The sequence below is a fragment of the Choloepus didactylus genome, chromosome 6 (genome assembly GCF_015220235.1).
Source record: "Choloepus didactylus isolate mChoDid1 chromosome 6, mChoDid1.pri, whole genome shotgun sequence".
Taxonomy (NCBI): domain Eukaryota; kingdom Metazoa; phylum Chordata; class Mammalia; order Pilosa; family Megalonychidae; genus Choloepus; species Choloepus didactylus.
Window position 1 is genome coordinate 120,701,308 of NC_051312.1, and position 19,285 is coordinate 120,720,592.

At 38.4% G+C, this 19,285-nt stretch overlaps 1 protein-coding gene across 1 annotated transcript; it reads right to left on the reverse strand.

The window, feature by feature from the left end:
* Positions 1–271: 271 nt before the first annotated feature.
* Positions 272–17,581, reverse strand: LOC119537282 (inactive caspase-12-like). The gene is given in 11 exon segments (XM_037839788.1): positions 272–638; positions 1,698–1,817; positions 2,180–2,289; positions 6,394–6,540; positions 6,991–7,225; positions 8,368–8,499; positions 8,501–8,541; positions 13,709–13,801; positions 13,896–13,928; positions 15,295–15,543; positions 16,487–17,581. Coding segments are annotated over 10 exon segments (1,146 nt in total). The 5' UTR covers positions 16,494–17,581; the 3' UTR covers positions 272–638; positions 1,698–1,718.
* Between the last annotated feature and the right edge of the window lie 1,704 nt (positions 17,582–19,285).

Consider the following 19,285-nt stretch of genomic DNA (forward strand, 5'->3'; position numbering starts at 1 on the left):
ATTACTGAAAATTTGAATGTTCTACATGTCAAATAACACGTGCAAAATTAAGTATCAAACAACCAACTAAAAAATGCTTGCAAACATCTGACCATGAGCTAGAGGACTTATGCAAATGGATAAGAAACACACTCAAAAAGACTTAAAAGAAAATAGAAAAATAATATGAGGTAATAATTCACAGAACAAAAATACTAGCTAATAAGGATGATGAAAAGTCCAATGATGTTAGTAATGCTATGCTGAAAACAAAATGCCCCGACTCTGAAAACAAAGTACAGAAGTTTATTGGGCTAAAGTAGCATGCATGTGGAGCAGTAAAAAAAGGGGCTGGGTTCAGGGTGGCAGCTTAGATACCTCCTTGGGACAAAGGGAGATGCCAGGGGATGGAGAGAGAGAGGGAGATGTGAGTTGCAAGGGAAGCTGAGTTTGTCTGGAGCAGGGTGTCTTTGGGTCATAATCAGCAATCTACACAAGCAGGGACTACCTGGTGAAGATTAGCAGACTTGCTGGCATCCGTTTGTCTTGCTTTATTATAGTCCCTCTTTTCTAGTAGGAGCAGAGGTTTCTATCAGCGCCGCAAGGAATCTTTGGCATGGTCAACCTGCCTCAGTTGCCCTGTTTTCTTTTATAGTTTCCTAGGTAAAATGGGAGTTAAAGCAAATCAAAGTGATTAGTAAACCTATTTAACATCCCAACTTCACAGTAACAAAAGGTATGCCAATGAATTTGACAATTGTTCATCTATTAATTTAGTAACAGTTTTTAAAAGGCATCACTAAGCCTATCAGTCATTACCTTAGATCTCTTGTATACATATAATTTGATGTAAAATTTGACAACAGTTTATCAAAAGTTGTAAAAGTATTTATGCTTGGACCTGGTAATTCTACTTTTAGAAATACGTTCCGAGAAAATAATTCTGATATATAGACAAAAACATTCATCATACTGTGTAGAAAAAAAAATACCTAAAACAATATCTAAAAGTAAGGCAAAAGTTAAGTAATATGTAATATTTATGCCTCATAGAATATTGAACATGAGAAAGGTGTTTGTCAAGGGTGGGGAGTTGGGAAGTTACATATAAAATATTCCTGATCAAAAAATGACCATATGGAAATAGATTTATAGCAGACCCGAATGCCTCCATTTTCCCAGAAAAAAAGTAGAGAAGAAAGAACAAGAGTACTTAGGCTATTGCAGATAAAGTATAAATAGAACTAACCTCCACTATGAGAAATACCTTCACAAAAAAGAAGGCAATTAGCCAGTTGGCAATACAGCAAGACTCAACAGAAGACAGAAGCATGTGACTCAGCAGAACCGACTTTTTGGTGAGGAGGCCAAAAACCAGCTGTGCATAATATTTCTAACGATTGCAGGTGATCAGATTTTTATGCAAGCCTCAGAAGCGAATATTTTCCACTCATTGAGAAGATCCTTGAAAGAAGTTAGGACTGAAGGGTTTTCTAACTGGTCACCACTGGGCTTATCACTTTTTAAGCAGCCATTAGACTATAGCCAAAGTTAAGTAAAACCAGGGTCTCACAAAGAGCAATTGAGACTAAGGCAGGTAATATCAGCCTCATTAACTATTGGGCATCTGACATACTATCTTTGTTCTCCAGGCTATCAGACTTTGTGCATAGACCCTCAGCAGGGAGCCCCCAAATTAATATTTTGGATTCGTTTACCTGAGATGCCTCTCGTGAGTTTTAATTCCCAGGGAAGAGGTAGAAATATCTTGTCATGGATAGTCTTTCAATAGTGGGCATCTGGGTCTGTTCACCTGGGGTTTCAAATGAACGTTGAACCTAAAGTAGTAAAGAAAGACTTTAAAGATCTTCTAAAAGGCAAATTGGACTCATCTCAGAAGGGAGAAAATGCATCGTGTATATTAAGGCTGTGGCCAAGTTAGTGTAAACAGAAGAAATTTTAGCTTTTCATGGTATACAGTTACATAGACTAATGAATTAGTATCCTAAATAAGCAGGGCTATCAGAAAACACATACTGGTTCTAAGGTATATTTTAGAATGCTTCTTCTTTAAAAGGAGTCAGAATAAAGGAAGAAGTAGCAAGATGATTTACAAGCTTTAGTATTCCCTAAACAGGTTTGCAAATGGTTCTACAAAATTTTCAGGGGCATAAAATTGAATAAACAAGAAGAACCCTACCTTTCGAAAAATGTCTTCCAAATGGCAATACCAGGAACATTCCTTAAAGCAGTGTATAAGTTGGGAAATAAAGAGAGAGCCATTTGGGCTGAGTCTCCAAGAAACATTATCTGCAAATAAAAGCAATTAAAATATTCAGGGATGTGGCATCTGTACACGTGTGGAAGATTCCTAGAGCTATACTTTTGGGACAAAGTCTGCTTCTGAGGCTTTGAAAGATAGAGGTCAAGCCAGATCAGGCCCGATCTCAGGTTTCCACAGCTGATCCAGAGAAAATCATCAGGGCATTCAATCATAAATCCCTTTACTGTCTCAGGAGCAAGACCAAAGTTATGGCCCCTATAATTGCAAGTAACAGAAAAGATTATAGGTCCTTTAAGCACAGATGACACAATAAAAAAAGAGCCCAACCCTTGATGTTCCTTGACTCTGAGCCTCCTCTTCATCCATACTTGTTTCATACTATAATCGTTTGCAGTTACTACCATGTTGTTTGAAAATCTTTTGGATGGTTACTTCTGTTTACCATTTAAATATGCTCTTGTTACCATTAAATGTGATCAAGTCTCTCCTTTCATTTAAAAAGGATAATTTCCCCCTAACTGCCATTTTACCTGCAGCTATCTTCCTATTTCTCCCTCCTTTTTATATTCAAACTTCTCAAATTTGTCAATATTCAATGCCTCCATTTCCTTCTAACCTGCTCATTCCTCATCCCCTTCTGTCTGGCTCACCTGCCTCCCACCCCAGCTCACCAAAAGTCTTTACACAAAGTGGCCCATGACCTCCACGTCCCTAAATCCAATGGTCATTTCTCAGTTCTTACCTTTCCCTGACCTCTCGTTCTCATTGGAAACTTTTTCAACACATACTCCTTTATTTTTTTATTGCTTTCCGTCCATGCCTTCTGAGTCTACTTTGCTGACTAATCCTTCTCTTGCTGACCTTTAAACTTAAAGCTTGGGTTCTTCAAGCCTCAGCTCTAAGACCTCTTCTCACTCTTTCCTGTTTTTCAACAGTTTCATCCATTTTTAAGATATATTAAAGATAATCTTTAGCCAGTGTCTCCCAAAATTTTATGTCTAATGCAGATCTCCCTGCTGAAATATGCAACTGTGCAATTTTCTACACTTCACCTAATCTTGAAATATCCCATCACAAATTCAAACTTTCTTTCCAGGTTCCTTGTTTTAATGAATGTACCATGATTATCCACTTGCCCACTTGAGTTACCTGTATCATCCCTTCTTGTCCGAATGCCATATCCATTAATCCACCAGTGGGTAAGAATTAGATACACTAATTATTTCTTGGATCAAACAACTTGCTCCATCCCGATTCTATTGTCATCACTCATGGCCTGGAATATTACCATAGCATTTTTTTTTTTGGCTTTTATAAAGGGGCTTTATTTGGTTACAAAGTTATAGTCCTAAGGCCATAAAACTGTCCAAACAAAGGCATCTACAACAGGGTACATTCACTGAAGAACACTGATAGCATCCGGAAAACCTCTGTCAGCTGGGAAGGCACAGGCACATGGCTGGTGTCTGCTCCGGAGTTCTGTTTTCAAAATGGCTTTCTCCCAGGACGTTTCTCTCTCAACGCCTGGGAGTATTCTCTTAGTTTCTCTTAGGCAAACTCTGGACAAGCAAAAGTCTACTTTCAGTGGCTGTCTCCAAAATGTCACTCTCAGCTTCTCTGAGTCCTTCTCTTTGTGAGCTCTTTTATAGGACTCCAGTGATTAAATCAAAACCCACCCTGAATGGGCGGGGTCCATATCACCATGGAAATAATCCAATCAAAGGTCTTGCCCACAGTTGATTGATTCACATGTCTATGGAAACACTCAATCAATAGGTTCCAACCTAATCATCACTAAATACATCTGCCCCCACAAGACTGCATTAAAGACCATGGCTTCTTCTGGGGGACATAATATATACAAACTCACAAAATATCCTTATGTTTTCAGCTTTTAAATAGCATTTTGTCTTATCTCCCCGATCTGCTCTTGAGCCTCTCTAATCCACTCCCCCATTGTGGTAGGTAAAACTGTGTAATCCAAGGAAAGAAATGTTCTTAATCTTAATCTGCATTCCTGTGTGTGAACTCATGTATATAAGACCTTCTGAAGCTGTTATTTTTAGTTAAGGTGTGGCTCAACTGAATTAGGGTAGGCCTTCATCTGTATTACTGGAGTCCTTCATAAGCAGAAGAAATTCAGATATGTAAGTCAGAAAAGGCCAATACAGTAAGAAGCTGGAAGTCCGAGGAAACAAGAAGCGCAGACACAAGGAGAGAGAGCCATGTGAGGGGAGGTGGAAATGCAAGCCAAAGAACTATAAGGATTGTGGCAAGCTAGAACCAGAATGCTACACATGTTGGGGAGAAAGCATTGCCTAGCTGATACCTTGATTTTGGGGTTCTAGCCTTTGAAAACAGGAGACAAAAAATCCTGTTGTTTAAGCCAAACTACTTTGTGGTATTTGTCACGGCATCCTGGCAAACTAAGAGAGTCAAGTGATCATTAACAATGAAAACCTTACAATTTTATTGCTTAAATTCCACCAAAAATCCCTATACTCTTAACATAAAGGATACTATGAGGCCTTGAATTATGCCACCCCTATGTCCCCCTCCAGCCTCCTTCCTGACAGTGTCCCCTGCTCTGCACTCCAGCCATACTGACCCTGTTTTTCCAAACTCCTTTCTTTCCCAGGTCCTCCGTGCATACTGCTTTCTCTGTCTGAAATGTTTCTCAATTACTGTCAACCTGATTAACTCTTTCATCTTTCAAATGTCAGCACAAGTTTTTCTTTAGAGCACTTATCACTGTTGGCAACCATTATTTATTTATGTGATATGAATCTCTGTCTTCCTGGCCTGACTATAACTTCCATAAGGTTCAGTGACCATCATGCCTGCTTTAATCATGTATCAGATGCCTTGAACCTAGCCCAGTCCCAGCACATAATGGACACTGAATAATTACATGTACAATAAATGCATGCAAGTATACTGCATTTTAGACTTAATTTCTTCAATTAAGTTAAGCAATCTTTCAAAGTACTTATCAAGACATATGCCTTTTTAATATCTTTTAAAAGCTAAAAGTATATAACTCTTCTTACAAATAAAATCTTATTAAAACTCCAATACCTACATCAAACAAAAGTGGAGCTACCTAGTTGTGGACAGGGTGTTGTTTGGTGAACCTGGGGGGAATAGGGGAACTGGAGTGCAGTCTCTATGGCCTTTTTCTTATTCCCCAGGATAGCCTCAGAGGTTCCTCTAATCCCTTGCTACTCAAATGTGGCCATGGGCCAGCAGCAAAGGCATCCCTAATAAGCTTTCTAGAAATGCAGAATCTCAGTGCCCCCCCACTTATTACTGAATCAAAATCAACATTTTACAAATCTCCAAGTGATTACTATGCACATTAAAGTTTGCAGTCACTACACTAGAACTGTTGTTTAAGCCAACTTATAACTGTGAATTATATAAACTAAGTTTTCTAAAATTGGCCTTTCTTTCTAATTCATTGATAAAACAATATCACTGACACCTGTAAAAGAGATTTTAAGCAGGTTTGGCCATTAACAATCAAGAATATCTTCTATTGCTACCTACATAATTTTCCTGCCAAAGAAGAGTCTTCATTCATTGATTGCATTATCCTGAAGGCATGTATTTAAATGTTAACTAATATCCCAAGACTAGATTCACATGATGGACCCAAAGGCAACTAGGTTGTATGGGGCAAGTACCACCATTTTACTGGCTGGCTCATTTAATTGCTAGGATATGACCAAATGAACCAAAATCATGAGAACTGATGCATTCCTGTGCCAGGGTATATTGAAGAAGGAGCAGGGGAAGGAGGAGGTGGAAGAGGTGGGGTGGGGGGATAATGGGGGCAGGAGAAGGAGAAGAAGAAGGGAAAGAAGAGAGAAGAAGCATCTTATTTATTCAGTTAGATAGCTTTAAATCTGGAATCTCACCAAAATTCTCTTTACTTTGAGATTCTTCTCAAATTAGCATTTATAGCATTCTAACTATGGAAACCTCAATATTTCAAATCTCTCCTCCACCTGAAATATCCAATTAATTAGAGAAGAAATGTTCTCATCAGTGATGATATGAACATTGCCAAGCCTGTTACCTAGAAATGCAAAGGAGATTTAGGAATCTCTGTCCCGGAAGTCACTCATGTGGGGTTGATGCTTTGAAAGCAATGAAGTCCTTCTCCACATGGGCCCTCGTAACAGCGTCACATGAGATGGAACATGGCAAGACCGGGTCACGCCTGGCTGCAGAGGCTTCTCCCGTGTCAGTCATCCAGACAAACCCAGAGCCTGCTATCAGAGACACCCACCAGCTTACCATGACTTCTGTGTCTTACGATAGATTTTATACACACACACACACACACACACACACACACACACACACACACACACACTCCCTGTCTCTTTTGTCATTATACCTTAATTTCAGACTTCTGAAAGTGACATTTCTCAAAAATGGAGGCTACCTGCACTGACTGGGAACAATACAGAATCCACTTTAGTTTGGAGAGCCACTTGATAACTTAATCCCAAATGGTTGGGGCACTTCTCATTATTCCAGGCTACTGACTGTTTCTTAAAATAGGGTACAGCCTGAATACAATGTCTTTCTGGACTGGACCTAAGAGTAGAATGCAAAGTTTGGTTCCCTCATCCGTCCTTGGGAAAATGAAAGCTAGACACCAAGCTGCTAAAAAACCATGTAGTCATTCCCTCGGTCAGTCCCCAACTCAAACTTACTGCCTCGGCAGGCCTGCACGATGATGATCTTGGGCTTGTCTTTCAAGCTATAGCAGTTGTAGTTGTTGAAGATTCAGAAGATGGTGTCATCATTCAGAATATCTGGCTCTTGATCTCTGTGCTTCGTCCCACAGATTCCATCCAGGATGCCATGTGACAGAAACACCAGGAATGTGCTGTCTGAGAATCGGTGCTCTGGGCGGGCAGCAAAGTATCTTAGCTTAGTTTCCATATCCTGAAAGAATCCAGAGTCACTCTCCATAGTTTATACTCAAATAATATATGGCTGCTAACAGAAAAATAATCTAAAAAAAAAACTATGGAACTACCCAAACAGTGAACCCTAATTTAAACCATGGACTTTAGTTAATAGTACAATTATTAAAATATGCTATCATCAATTGTAACAAATATTCCACACCAATGCAAGGTTTTGTTGGTGGTGTAGTGTGTGGGAATCCCATATTTTATGCATGTTAGTTCTGTAAACCCACAACTTTTCTAATAAAGAAAAAAAATAAATAAATAAATATAAAATAATAATACATGGTACTCACAAAAAGGAGCAGGCACTAAGGAGACAAGTGATTTGGATTGGCTAGAACTATGAAAGAATTAATTTTCTGACATAAAAAAAGAATTCAAATTTATAGAGTATTAAGGCCAGAAGGGTTTTAATATAGCATCTAGTCTAGTTTTTTCAACAGAACCTTAGATTTCTGAAGATTCTGGGAGAGGAAATAAAATGTGGGGCACATGAGATGATAAATCTTGAATAGGACTGCTTTGCTTTTGTCTGTTTTACATATTATGATTCCTAAAAGTTTTCATTAAAGTAAGAGAGAGAGTCCTATTAACAAAAATTTAGAAACACCAAACAAATTTGTTTATCATATTAGGTCCAAAATGGTTTATCTAAAGTCACCCTGGATATTTTTAGCAAAGCCAGAATCACAGCTTTTTCTTTATGTGTGTATGAACGTGCAATTTCTTTTCTATTACACACCTGGCTTTACACTGTATACACAAGATACTGGAATTATAAAAATCTCATGAACACATTCTATAGGTCTCAGGCAATGTCAAGGTCACGAGCTTGTATCTCAACCAGACCATCAAGTTATAGATAACCCCACATTGATAACTTCAGAAAGACCCGACATTTGTAGATTTTTAATGAAATACTGGTGTGTAGAGCTGTTCTAAATCTCTGCTATGGTATTGTGCATTGCAAGAGGCTGGAATCCAGGAGATCCTATTCTGGAGCAAATAAAATTCCTGTATCATCATACATTTTGATTTGTTCAACTGCCAAAGAACGAGATTCAAAACTGTTTAAGAGGGAAGGAAGATTGTCCTGCTATCAAGGGCCATTACCTTAGCTGTGAGATTCTCGTATACAATCACTGTGTATCCAAGGCTTTCAAGCAGGTCTTCCATTCCCAAAATGTCAAATTCGTCCCCCTCTCGTTGAGGAAGATAGTCAAATTCTTTGTTGCAGATGATGAGGGCCAGGCGTGTTCGGCCCTCCTTCTCCAGCACTGGATAAATCTGCAATTGAGAGAGACAGAGTACGTTGCCCTGAGCCTCCTCCCTTTTGTCTCCAAAATCCATAAAAATTAGCTCTTAAAATTATGGGGGACTTCTGGTAATCTACTGGAAGGGGAATATGTACTCATGAGGGAAAAGGACAGACACCAGACAAAACATGGACGAGGTCTGAGTATTTTTTCTAGGAACTTGGTTTGGGTTGGGTGGTGGAGAGGAGTTTAGAGTGTGTTCCAGAATGGGATGGAAGGCACAGTGACTCTAAAGTGAGGAAACTTTGATTATATAACATCTTACGACCTTTGGCCTGATCTTAAGGTTTTTGTAACAAGAACTAAAAATTTCCAATGAGTTTCCAATCTCTTGTTTGAATGGGCAATCTTGTCTCTCCATATTCCAAAGTGTATCACCTCTTTTGCCATTTTTATCCTGAGTTTATGGAAAAGATCAGGAGGACAAAGCTTTGATATACCATGGGGTTTGGTGGCTTGGATATGCAGAGGTTCTACAAAAGAAAAATAATTCATTAAGCAGTAACATCTACCATCTTGCAATCAGGCAGATCTTTTGGATATGCTTTCATGCTTGGGAAATCTTACTGCCATCCCACAGAAAAGCTTAATATAAGACAAAAAATATATAGTAGAACATTGGAGAGCTGTTTAGGAAAAAGAGATTATCTTCGGAGTCCTACGGTCAATTCCCATCATTTCATATTTAACATGACTAAAACAAAAATCTCAACTATCCCCCCTTCTCTTCTGCTTCTTCCTGACTCAACTAAAAATTTCTGTGCTTTTTATTGATCACAACATTGACTAATCATCCAGATCCCACCCATTAGAGTCACATAAATGCAGAATCTAAGATGTGTATCTGCCTTAGTCAAGTTATTCTTCAAATATTTGTACTCCATTTATAATATTCCTACTCTATTTATACTACTGTGAAATACCACCACTGACAGGTAGCTTATGGCATTCTAAGGCATTTTGGATAGTTCTGTGTATCGTAAAGTATGTTTCTCATGAAAACCCATAAATTCTTCCATGACCCAATATGTCTTTCTCTGTGTTTTCATTGTTTTAAGTAAATGTTCCATAAAAGGAATTATTTTATTGTACCTTAATTGTGATTCTGTCTCCCCACTGTACTCTAAACTTAATTAGACAGGGAGCATGCCTTTCTTCTTACCAGTGTCTAGCATAATATCTGGCACAGATTAAAATTTGATAAATTATTGTTGATGAATAGATATCTTCAAATCTTTAAAAACAGCTATCAGATAACCTCTGGTTCATTGTTTTCCCTTAAGGAAACAAACTTTCAGTTCCTTCCAATATAGGCATCCTTGTTTTATTGCACTTGGTTTCATTGCACTTCACAGATATTGTAGTTTTTACAAATTGAAGGTATGTGGCAACTCTGCCTCAAGCAAGTCTATCGGCGCCATTTTTTTCCAAGAGTGTGTGCTCAATTTGTGTCTCTCTGACACATTTTGGTAATTCTCACAATATTTCAAAACTTTTCATTATTATTATATCTGTTATGGGACTCTGTGATCAGTGATCTTTGATGTTACTATTGTAATTGTTTTGGGGTACCGGGAAACACACCCATATGAAATGGCAAACTTAATCAATAAACGTTGAATATGTTCTGACTGCTTCACTCTCTCTACCCTTGGGCCTCCCTCTTCCCTGAGACACAACAATATTGAAATTAGGCCAATTTATAATCTTATAATGGTCTCTACATGTTCAATGGAAAGGAAGAATTCACACATTTCTCACTTTAAATCAAAAACCAGAAATTATTTAGCTTAGTGAGGAAGGCATGTTGAAAGCCAAGATGGCTGAAGACTAGGCCTCTGGCACCAAACAGTTAGCCAAGTTATGAATGCAGACAAAAAGTTCTTGAAGGAAATTAAAAATGAACACATGAATGATAATAAAGTGAAGCAGACTTAATGCTGATATGGAGAAAATTTTATCTATCTGGATAGAAGATAAAACAAGCCACAACATTCCCTTAAGTCAAAGCCTAATCCAGAGCAAGCCCCAACTCTCCCAAGTCTATGAAGAAAGAGAGAGGTGAGGAAGCTGCAGAAGTAAAATTTCTAGCTAGCAGAGGTTGGTTCACGGGGTTTAAGGGAACAAGCTTTCTCCATAACATAAAAGTACAAGGTGAAGTTACAAGTGCTGATGTAGAAGCTGCAACAAGTTATCCAGAAGATCTGGATTCCTTCCAAAATATTACTGTTCATTGATAATGCACATGGCCACCCAAGAGCTCTGATGGATGTACAAGATGAATGCTGTTTCATGCCTGTTAACATGAAACATCCATTCTGCAACCCATGGATCAAGGAATCATTTCAACTTTCAAGTCTTATTATTTAAGAAATACACTTTGTAAGGCCGTAGCTGCCATTGATAGTGATTCCTCTGATGGATCTGGGAAAGGTCAATTGAAAACCTCTGGAAAGGATTCACCATTCTAGATGCCATTAAGAACATTCATGATTCATGCAAATATAACTTTTGTATGCACTGGGAAATCAGGAAATTCATGTGACTTCCTTTATTGTGATATTTACTTTATTGCAGTGGTTCTGGAACCAAACCCACAATATCTCCATGATATACCTCTTTTGCTGGATTGTTGTTTAAGACTTATTTCCTTTTTTTAACCACCAAATCCTCAATTTATCTACATCTCTACCTTTCCCTCTACTACAGTGGAAGACATGGCCTTCTCTTCTCTAAGCTCAACACCTCTTTGTGTGCTGTGAATTCCATCTGCTTTCACTCACAAAACTTTAACTCTGGCATTTACGCAGCTCTGACACATGCATCATCAGTTTCTCCTTTCTACTGTATTATCCCCATTGGCATATAAACATTCTTTAATATCAGCCATCTTTTGAAAGACTTTCCCTTGACCCAGGGTCCTCTCCAACAATTGTCCCATTTCTTTGTTTCATTTCTCAACACAGTCCCTTAATGGCATTATCTCTTCTCACTATGGTCATTTTTTTACTTCTTATTTTTTCCTGTATGCAATCCAATCTGGTTTTAATCCTTACTACTTGAATGAAATTCTTTTTATCAAAACTATCACTGATCTGTTACTTCTTTCTCAGAATTTAACATATTTGAATGTACCCTCTTTCTTTAAAAATGTTCTCTATTCTTTTGTGACACTTCATTTTTTAGATCTTTTTCCTAAATCACTGTCTGTCTTCTTTACTGGTTTTTCTTCTTCGGCCATACCTCCAAAAGGTGGTTTGCTCTATACTGGGCCTGCTTTTATCCTCTATCAACAACCTCTCACCAGGTAACCTTTTCCAGTCCTATCATTTTAGATTCTATCTATATGCTAATGAATCCCCAAATTTATTTTCAGCCCTGTCTCTGTGAGCTCGTAACTTGAACATTCACTCACCTCCTCAACATCTACCATTGGATGTTTCAAAAGACTTAATGTATACAAATAGAACTCTTGATATGTGTCCACTCCATGAATCTGTTACCCCTGCCCATCACAAGGTTTCTTCCATCTCAGTCAATGGCACCACCATGTACCAGTTGCCAAGCCTGATTCATTCCTTTCTTTCAGCTCCTACACTCAATCTATCAATAAGTTTCCACTGACTCTACCTCCAAAACAGATCCCAAATTTAACCACTTCTCATTGTCTCCTTTGCTACAACCACTTCCCAAAAAAACCATTATTGCTTGAATGAACTATTTAAAAAACCTTCAACTGGTTTTTCTTATTCCATACATGTATAGCTGTTGCTCCTTTGCCTAAAAACTTCCAAAAGTTTGCTATTACTATTACAAATAAAATCCAAGTTCTTTCCCACTGGCTAAAAGATTCTTTGAAGTCTGGTCTCCAAATGACTCTCTGATAGCTCCTCCTACCATGCTCCCCCTAATTTCCTACTCTCCAGTCAATTTGGCATTCTTTATGACCCTCTTGAATGGCAACATCATTCCTGACCCAGGGCCCTTGTTCTTGCTTTTCCCTTTCTATGGATTGTTTTTGCCTTTGAGTTTGGCCTGGCTCTCTTGCCATTATACAGCTGTGTACTCAAAGATCATCTCAACAGCTGTCATAGCTGACCATCATGGATCACACGCCATCCCCTTACCCCCCTCTCCCAGCTCCCTCCATGTCCTAATCCTCTTTTCTCTAATACATTCTCTGAAATTATACTACTTTTTTTTTTTTTTACATATTTTTACATATCTATTGGAAACTGTACTGTACTATACTGACTACACTGGAAACCCTATGAGAGCAGGATCTTTATCTATCCTGTTTACTAATATAAAGTCATCAACTAGACAAATGTGCAGCAGGTTTTCAATTATATGTGCTGAATGAATACAACTGTGGATAATGATCACAAGGTTTTTATTCCTTCATAAATTTGTCCTTAACTTCTGGAATATGATATTCAAAATACTACACAATCTACCTTGTTTACACCCCTTTCTAGATGCTATTATTCAGTGACACAAAAATTCATCAGTTTATTTAGTGGCCATATTGTATGTGTGACTCATACTTAGTTTCAAACCTTTTTGTTTTTTTCATATGCACCTCACTTAACCGCAGTCTTGTCCTGTTTTGTGCACTGGTAGTTTCTTATGTCTGTGATGTCTTACAAATCCTCTTAAATTTAACTCCCATTTAAAAATATGAGCCTCTGGAAAGTGGGGAGATTTCCACCAGAGTACATGGTTAGGCAGTGGCATTGATGTCTCAGTGTCTACATTTCTTGGCTCTCACACTTGTTCTCTTTCTACTATACCATAGAGTCTCTCTCTATTTGCCTTAGCTCAATTATGTCTTTATGTGTCCATGAATGACTATTATATCAGAGGTGGAACTAATGCCTGGGCCAACCCAGCATTCTCCTCAGCTTCATCATCTTTACTTTTTTTTTTCAGGATTCTTATGAGAATCGAAGGGCAGGGATATTCGTGCCAACTTTACTTTTGGGAGACTTTCATAGAGGCAGAGGTAAGAGAGAACACAGATTTCCTGAATCTTCATCCATTGTTCTTTCCACTACAACACGGATCCGCTGCACAGCTGCCTCCCCCCAAGGTGATCCCTGGGGCTTCCCAGGGAGACTTGGATTTGGAATAGTTACCTGCGGAAGGGAGGGCCAGTGCCTGGACGGAGACAGCATCTTCCTCATGTTCATTGTCTTCACTTCCATCTTCAGATTCTGAGGTGGAACGAACTAAAGATTAAAGATTAATGTCCTACTCTGAAGGCCATTTCCACAAGCCAAAGTTGACTGAGAACACAGGTTTCCTAGGTCTTACTGAGAATACCTTTGAACAACAACAGGGATCTAAGAGATTTCACTACGATCTGGGGTTTGGTTGGCAGTTATCTGTACAAGAGGATGATGATGTCGAGTTCTTGGATTCATCATCCTTGTTTTCAGGATGAAATTCTGAAATAATATGAAAAATAGATTTGTTAGCAAAGCTAGGTTTCCAGAACCTACATATTTCAAGATGCCCCTTGCACTGACAAGTAAATGAATAATCATGTTCAGCATGAACCTTTAAGATGTGGCCCATCCCTTAAGTTCCAAGTTTGTTTTGGAGGACTGTAGCCTGCTGCCAAGTGAAGGAGTCAAGGGCTTCCATGAAACAGAAGAGTTAATTATCTTACTGCTTATAACATTTCCCAAAATTTTAACCAAGGCTTCTTTGGAAGGGCATTTTTCATTCTAAGGAATGAAAGTTTATCTCTATCTTTACAAGTTAGATAGTCTTGAACAAAAGTAGAATTCCAAAGGGATCTTCCAAGAATAAGGGAGTATACTCATTTATATATTATATTGTAGAGCAGGGGTTGGCAAACCGTGGCCTACAGCCCTAGCTCAGCCTGCTGCCTGTTTTTGTAAATAAAGCTTTTATAAAATACACTCACACTCATCCATTTACACATTGTCCGTGGCTGCTTTCACTGTAAAAAGGCAGATTCTAGTTATTGTGACAGAGACCACATGGCCTGCAAAGCTCTCTGGCCCTTTAAATTAAAGTGTATCAACCAACGCTTTAGAGAAAAAGAAACATTTATACTCCACTAACTCTCAAATGCCCTTATTCTCCCTTAACTAGCAGACTCCCCTAGGCTCCCCTAGATTTCTCCCTGAGGCAAAGTCACAGCTCAGCATCAGGTGGTAAATTTTCCCCTATTGGATGTTCTGTATGTTGGAATGACTTCAGAGTCTTTATTGTACAGTCAGGAACACAAACTAGCTAAGGACTATCACTGAATTAAATACAGCTCCTGCAACATTCATTCATTAAACAAATATTTACTAAGTAGCAATCATGTGCTAGTAGGCATTTCTCTAATTTCAGGATATATAGTCATGAACAAAGCAGACCAAGATCCTTTCCTCAAGGAACTGACATTAAAGCAAAGGAGACATAATAACATAATGATGAGGTAAATTTTATGGAATGATTGAGGGTGATAACTGCTAATGAAAAAAGAAAATGTGCAGCAGTGTAAAGTGATTGGGAATGCTGGAATGGGAAGTGGGGTAGGTCATGATATTTTGCAAGACTGAAAAGAATAAATAGTAAGGAATACCCTGGAGACATGGACAGTTTATTCTCCACTTGCAAACAGGAGAAAGAAAGAAACTGGAAATTCATAAGGACAGTAGAGAAAACTTCTAGCCCTTTGACCCAAGCTACTCTCTTAAACTCTGCTCTCTTTTGTAGTTGTTGAAGACGCGGTGCACAATCATTTTTCCAGCCTCTTCTGTGTGCTCATGGATGTCCTCAAGCAGATCGTCAGTCCTGGTCAGGACGAGGCCCAGGCCTTCCTGCAATTTGTGTGAGTTTGCTCCTTTCAACACATACTCTTTCATAAAGTCATCAAAAATGCTGTCAAGCTTGTTCCTGCTTATCAACTTCACCATTTTGAGTGGATCCTCTTTCAGTGGTGCCTTAGCTGTGAGAATAATAGGATCTCAGATATGGATAGTACTCATTCACGTCTAGTGGTTCTCAAATTTTAATGTCTGTAACAATCACCTGGAAAGCTTGCTAAGCCAAGGTTCTTAAGCCCCGTTCCTAGAAATTCTGATTTGTTGGGTTAGGGTGGGGCCCATGAATTTTCGTATCTATCAATCTCACAGATGATGCCAAAGCTGCTGGTCCAAAGACCTCAGTTAGAATCTTGTTCAACCCTCTCCTTTTCTACAGATAGGGAATGAGCTTCGGAGAAAAGTGACTTTACTAAGGACCTTAATGAAAACTAACTCAGTTCAGTCTTTGTATCACCCACCGTCTCCTCACTTCCTGTCACTTTTATCAATAGCTAATTTGAACAATACATTATATTCAATGTCTGTAAAATATAAACATATTATGCCTATAAAATAATGCATTTTTGTTCTCATTGTTCGAATGGCTCTGTACATAGTGGTTGAGAGCACATAATATAACTGGTTAGCTTGCTGTTATAAATTAAAGGTCATGCAGAGGACAAAAAACTAGACGACATGAGAGTTACTTTGTTCAACTATGTGGCTTCTCATGTGGACAAGTCTCTGAAAGATCAGAGTTTGAACTTTTTAGAACACTTATAAGATGGGTGAGAATTTTGGGTCAGTCTGAGTCAGAAGAAAAACCTGAAATCCCAGGAAATGTTTAAGAACATAGGTCCATTTTTTTGTATTTTCCTTTCTTTCCAGAAGGTGTAATACATTAGCTAAGATACTCTGTCAGCATGCTTATCTCATTACTGTCTCCTAACCCCCATACTTCCCACCATCCCCAGAGTAAAACTGTTGTGTGTGATGAGTCCTCACTCCATGCCTCTTTCTTCTTTCCCCAGAGCTGTTTTCTCCCCCAAATACAGGCATAAATAACAGAAAACCTGAGCTACTCACCAGCCATTGCTACTCTGGCTCTCTGGCAGAAAGGATCTGAAAGTGAAAGCAGATGTGCACAGTGTTCCTTTTTTTTCCTCTCACTGGAATAACGTGTCAATCACTTCCGAACAGAAAACAGCTTCTCAAATTCTCTTGTCCTTTGCTAGAACAGAGTCTGACTCCTGCTCGCGTATGTAGCTTCTTTCCTGTGGGAAATAGGAAGCAAATCTTATCTTTTCTCTTTGGTACAACAAAGTTACCAGAATGAAAATACACATGCAAACACAAGTCTCTGCTTTCCTGTCTACTCTTAAAACAATCAATAAATCAAGTTGAACTATTTGACACTGTGCCACACTCGAACTCTAAATGGCATGGAGGCCTGATGTCCATGATGCAGGCCCAGATCTGGAAGTGTAAACTTGGAGGACTTGAGTGGAGTGAGAGCTAACTGAGAAGTGCCACGCAGTGATATTCCTATCACTGTTTTCATAGCTCAGGTAAATAATCTCTTTTCTGTTCTCTCTCCTGATCCAGTTATTTGTCCATTCTGAATATAGCTTACCAATGAGATTCATGTATGTATTTATGTTTGGTAAATGCACAAGGGACCATTTTTTTTAACTTAAAATGATTTTTTAATTAATAGAAATATTTTTCCCATTAAATTTAAGCAATAGAAAAGTTTGCAAAATAGAAAAAGGATCATCCAGCTTCTCTTTTCACATTACCAAATAACCACAATTACATGTGTAGCTCATATCTTTGTGAAATTTTTGTGCTTTTTTAAAATACATAATACAAGGCTGATTGTTTTGGCCTCCTTGTATGCATGCCCTTTGCCCTAACTCTGGACTAGACTCATAACTTGATTTTGGCCAACAGAATGTAGTAGAAAAGACACTGTGAAGTTTGAGCCTAGAATTCCAGAAGCACTGTGCACTTCTAATACTTCTTGGACACTTGCACCTCCATGTTAATGAGCCTGGACTGACTGCTGGAGAATAAGAGACATCACATGAAGGATAGCCCAGCTATCTTGGTCAAGGTCACCCTAGGGCAACCCTTAGCCAGACAGTCCCCAAATATAGGAGAGAAACCAGCCAAAATCAGTAGAGATGCCCACCCTACCTGCAGATGATATTGGACACATGAGTAATCCCAGCAGTTACAAGAAACACCTGGCTGACTGGTCAATTTGTGAACAACAGTAGATGCTTATTGTTTCAAGCCACTGTGTTTGGGAGTGGTTTGTTACTCAGTAATAGATAACTGACAGGTACATATCTACATATAGATTTTTCCTTACCAGATCAGTATGGTATAATCGTATTATCTATAATTGGCTTTTTTTCCCACTTAATGTTTGACAAACATTTTAAAACATCAACACATGAAGAACTATCTCATTTTTGAATGGCTGTATTGCATTAAAAGTATTGATGCACTATAATCTTAAATGTTTTATCAAATTAATATATACAAAAGGATATAGTAATCCAATAGTACAGAAAATTTTATGGAAAAAAAAAAACAAAACTCCAGTACAGCCTTCCCCACCTTCACTGCAAATCCTAGATGTAATTTCCCTTAAAAATCTGTTTTTCTTTTCCGACAGAAATCTTCAGAATGCTAAATAGCATGCCTATTTTATCCCTCTGTTTCCTGATATGCTGAATATAGACAATAGCATTGACTAGCTCATAAATAAAATGAGATATAGCTCACTGACACTGCCTCACCTCCGTTGCATTCTACTTAATATTTGATTACATTATTATTTTCAATTATTTTCTTGATTAACTTTGAAACATTAAATAATACATTTAATTCTCCATTTCTTCTTCCATCATTGTTCCTCAGAAGCTGAATTCTTCACTATTAGTTGATGACAGTTGCTCTCATAGACTTTCCGCTTTTATTTCTTACCTCCACTTATAATATATTTAAGCTATCTTTTTAAAGATAGCTGTCAAAGTTATTAAGTTTTTCATTCACTTCAGTATCCACATCCAAGTCTTTGGTGTTTTTCCCTAATAGTAACTTTAAATGTTAAAAACCAATGAAAATAATTCATATTATTTTTGGTGAGATATATATATACATATATTACACTCTTTGATTATACTTTTTTGTCCAAGTGATATGTTGGGCCAGCTTTTCCTTCTCCTTGAGCTCAATATCCCAAATTATTTCACTGGAGGATGGCCAATGGGGTCCGGAAAACTTCTGTTAGCTGGGAAGGCATGTGGCTGGCGTCTCCTCCAAAGTTCTGGTTTCCAAATGGCTTTCTCCAGGATGTTCCTCTCTAGGCTGCAGTTCCTCAAAAATGTCACTGTTAGTTACACTTGGGCTATTTGTCCTCTCTCAGCTTCTCTGGAGCAAGAGTCTGCTTTCAGCAGCCGTCCTCAAACTGTCTCTCATCTGCATCTCCTGTGCTTTCTTCAAAGTGTCCCTCTTGGCTGCAGCTGCTCTTCAAAACAAAACTCCCAGCTGCACTGTGTTCCTTGTTTGTCAGCTCATCTATATGGCTCCACTGATCAAGGCCCACCCTGAATGGGTGGGGCCACACCTCCATGGAAATATCTCATCAGAATTATCACCTACAGTTGGGTGGGGCACATTTCCATGCAAACAACCTTATATAAAAGTTCCAACTTAATCCCCACTAATATGTCTGCCCCACATGATTGCATCAAAGAATATGGCTTTTTCTGGGGGACATAATACATTCAAACTGGCACAATATATAATCACACCTCAGAGATGTTGTGGGTTCCATTCCAGTCACTGCAAAAAAGTGAGTCACACAAATTG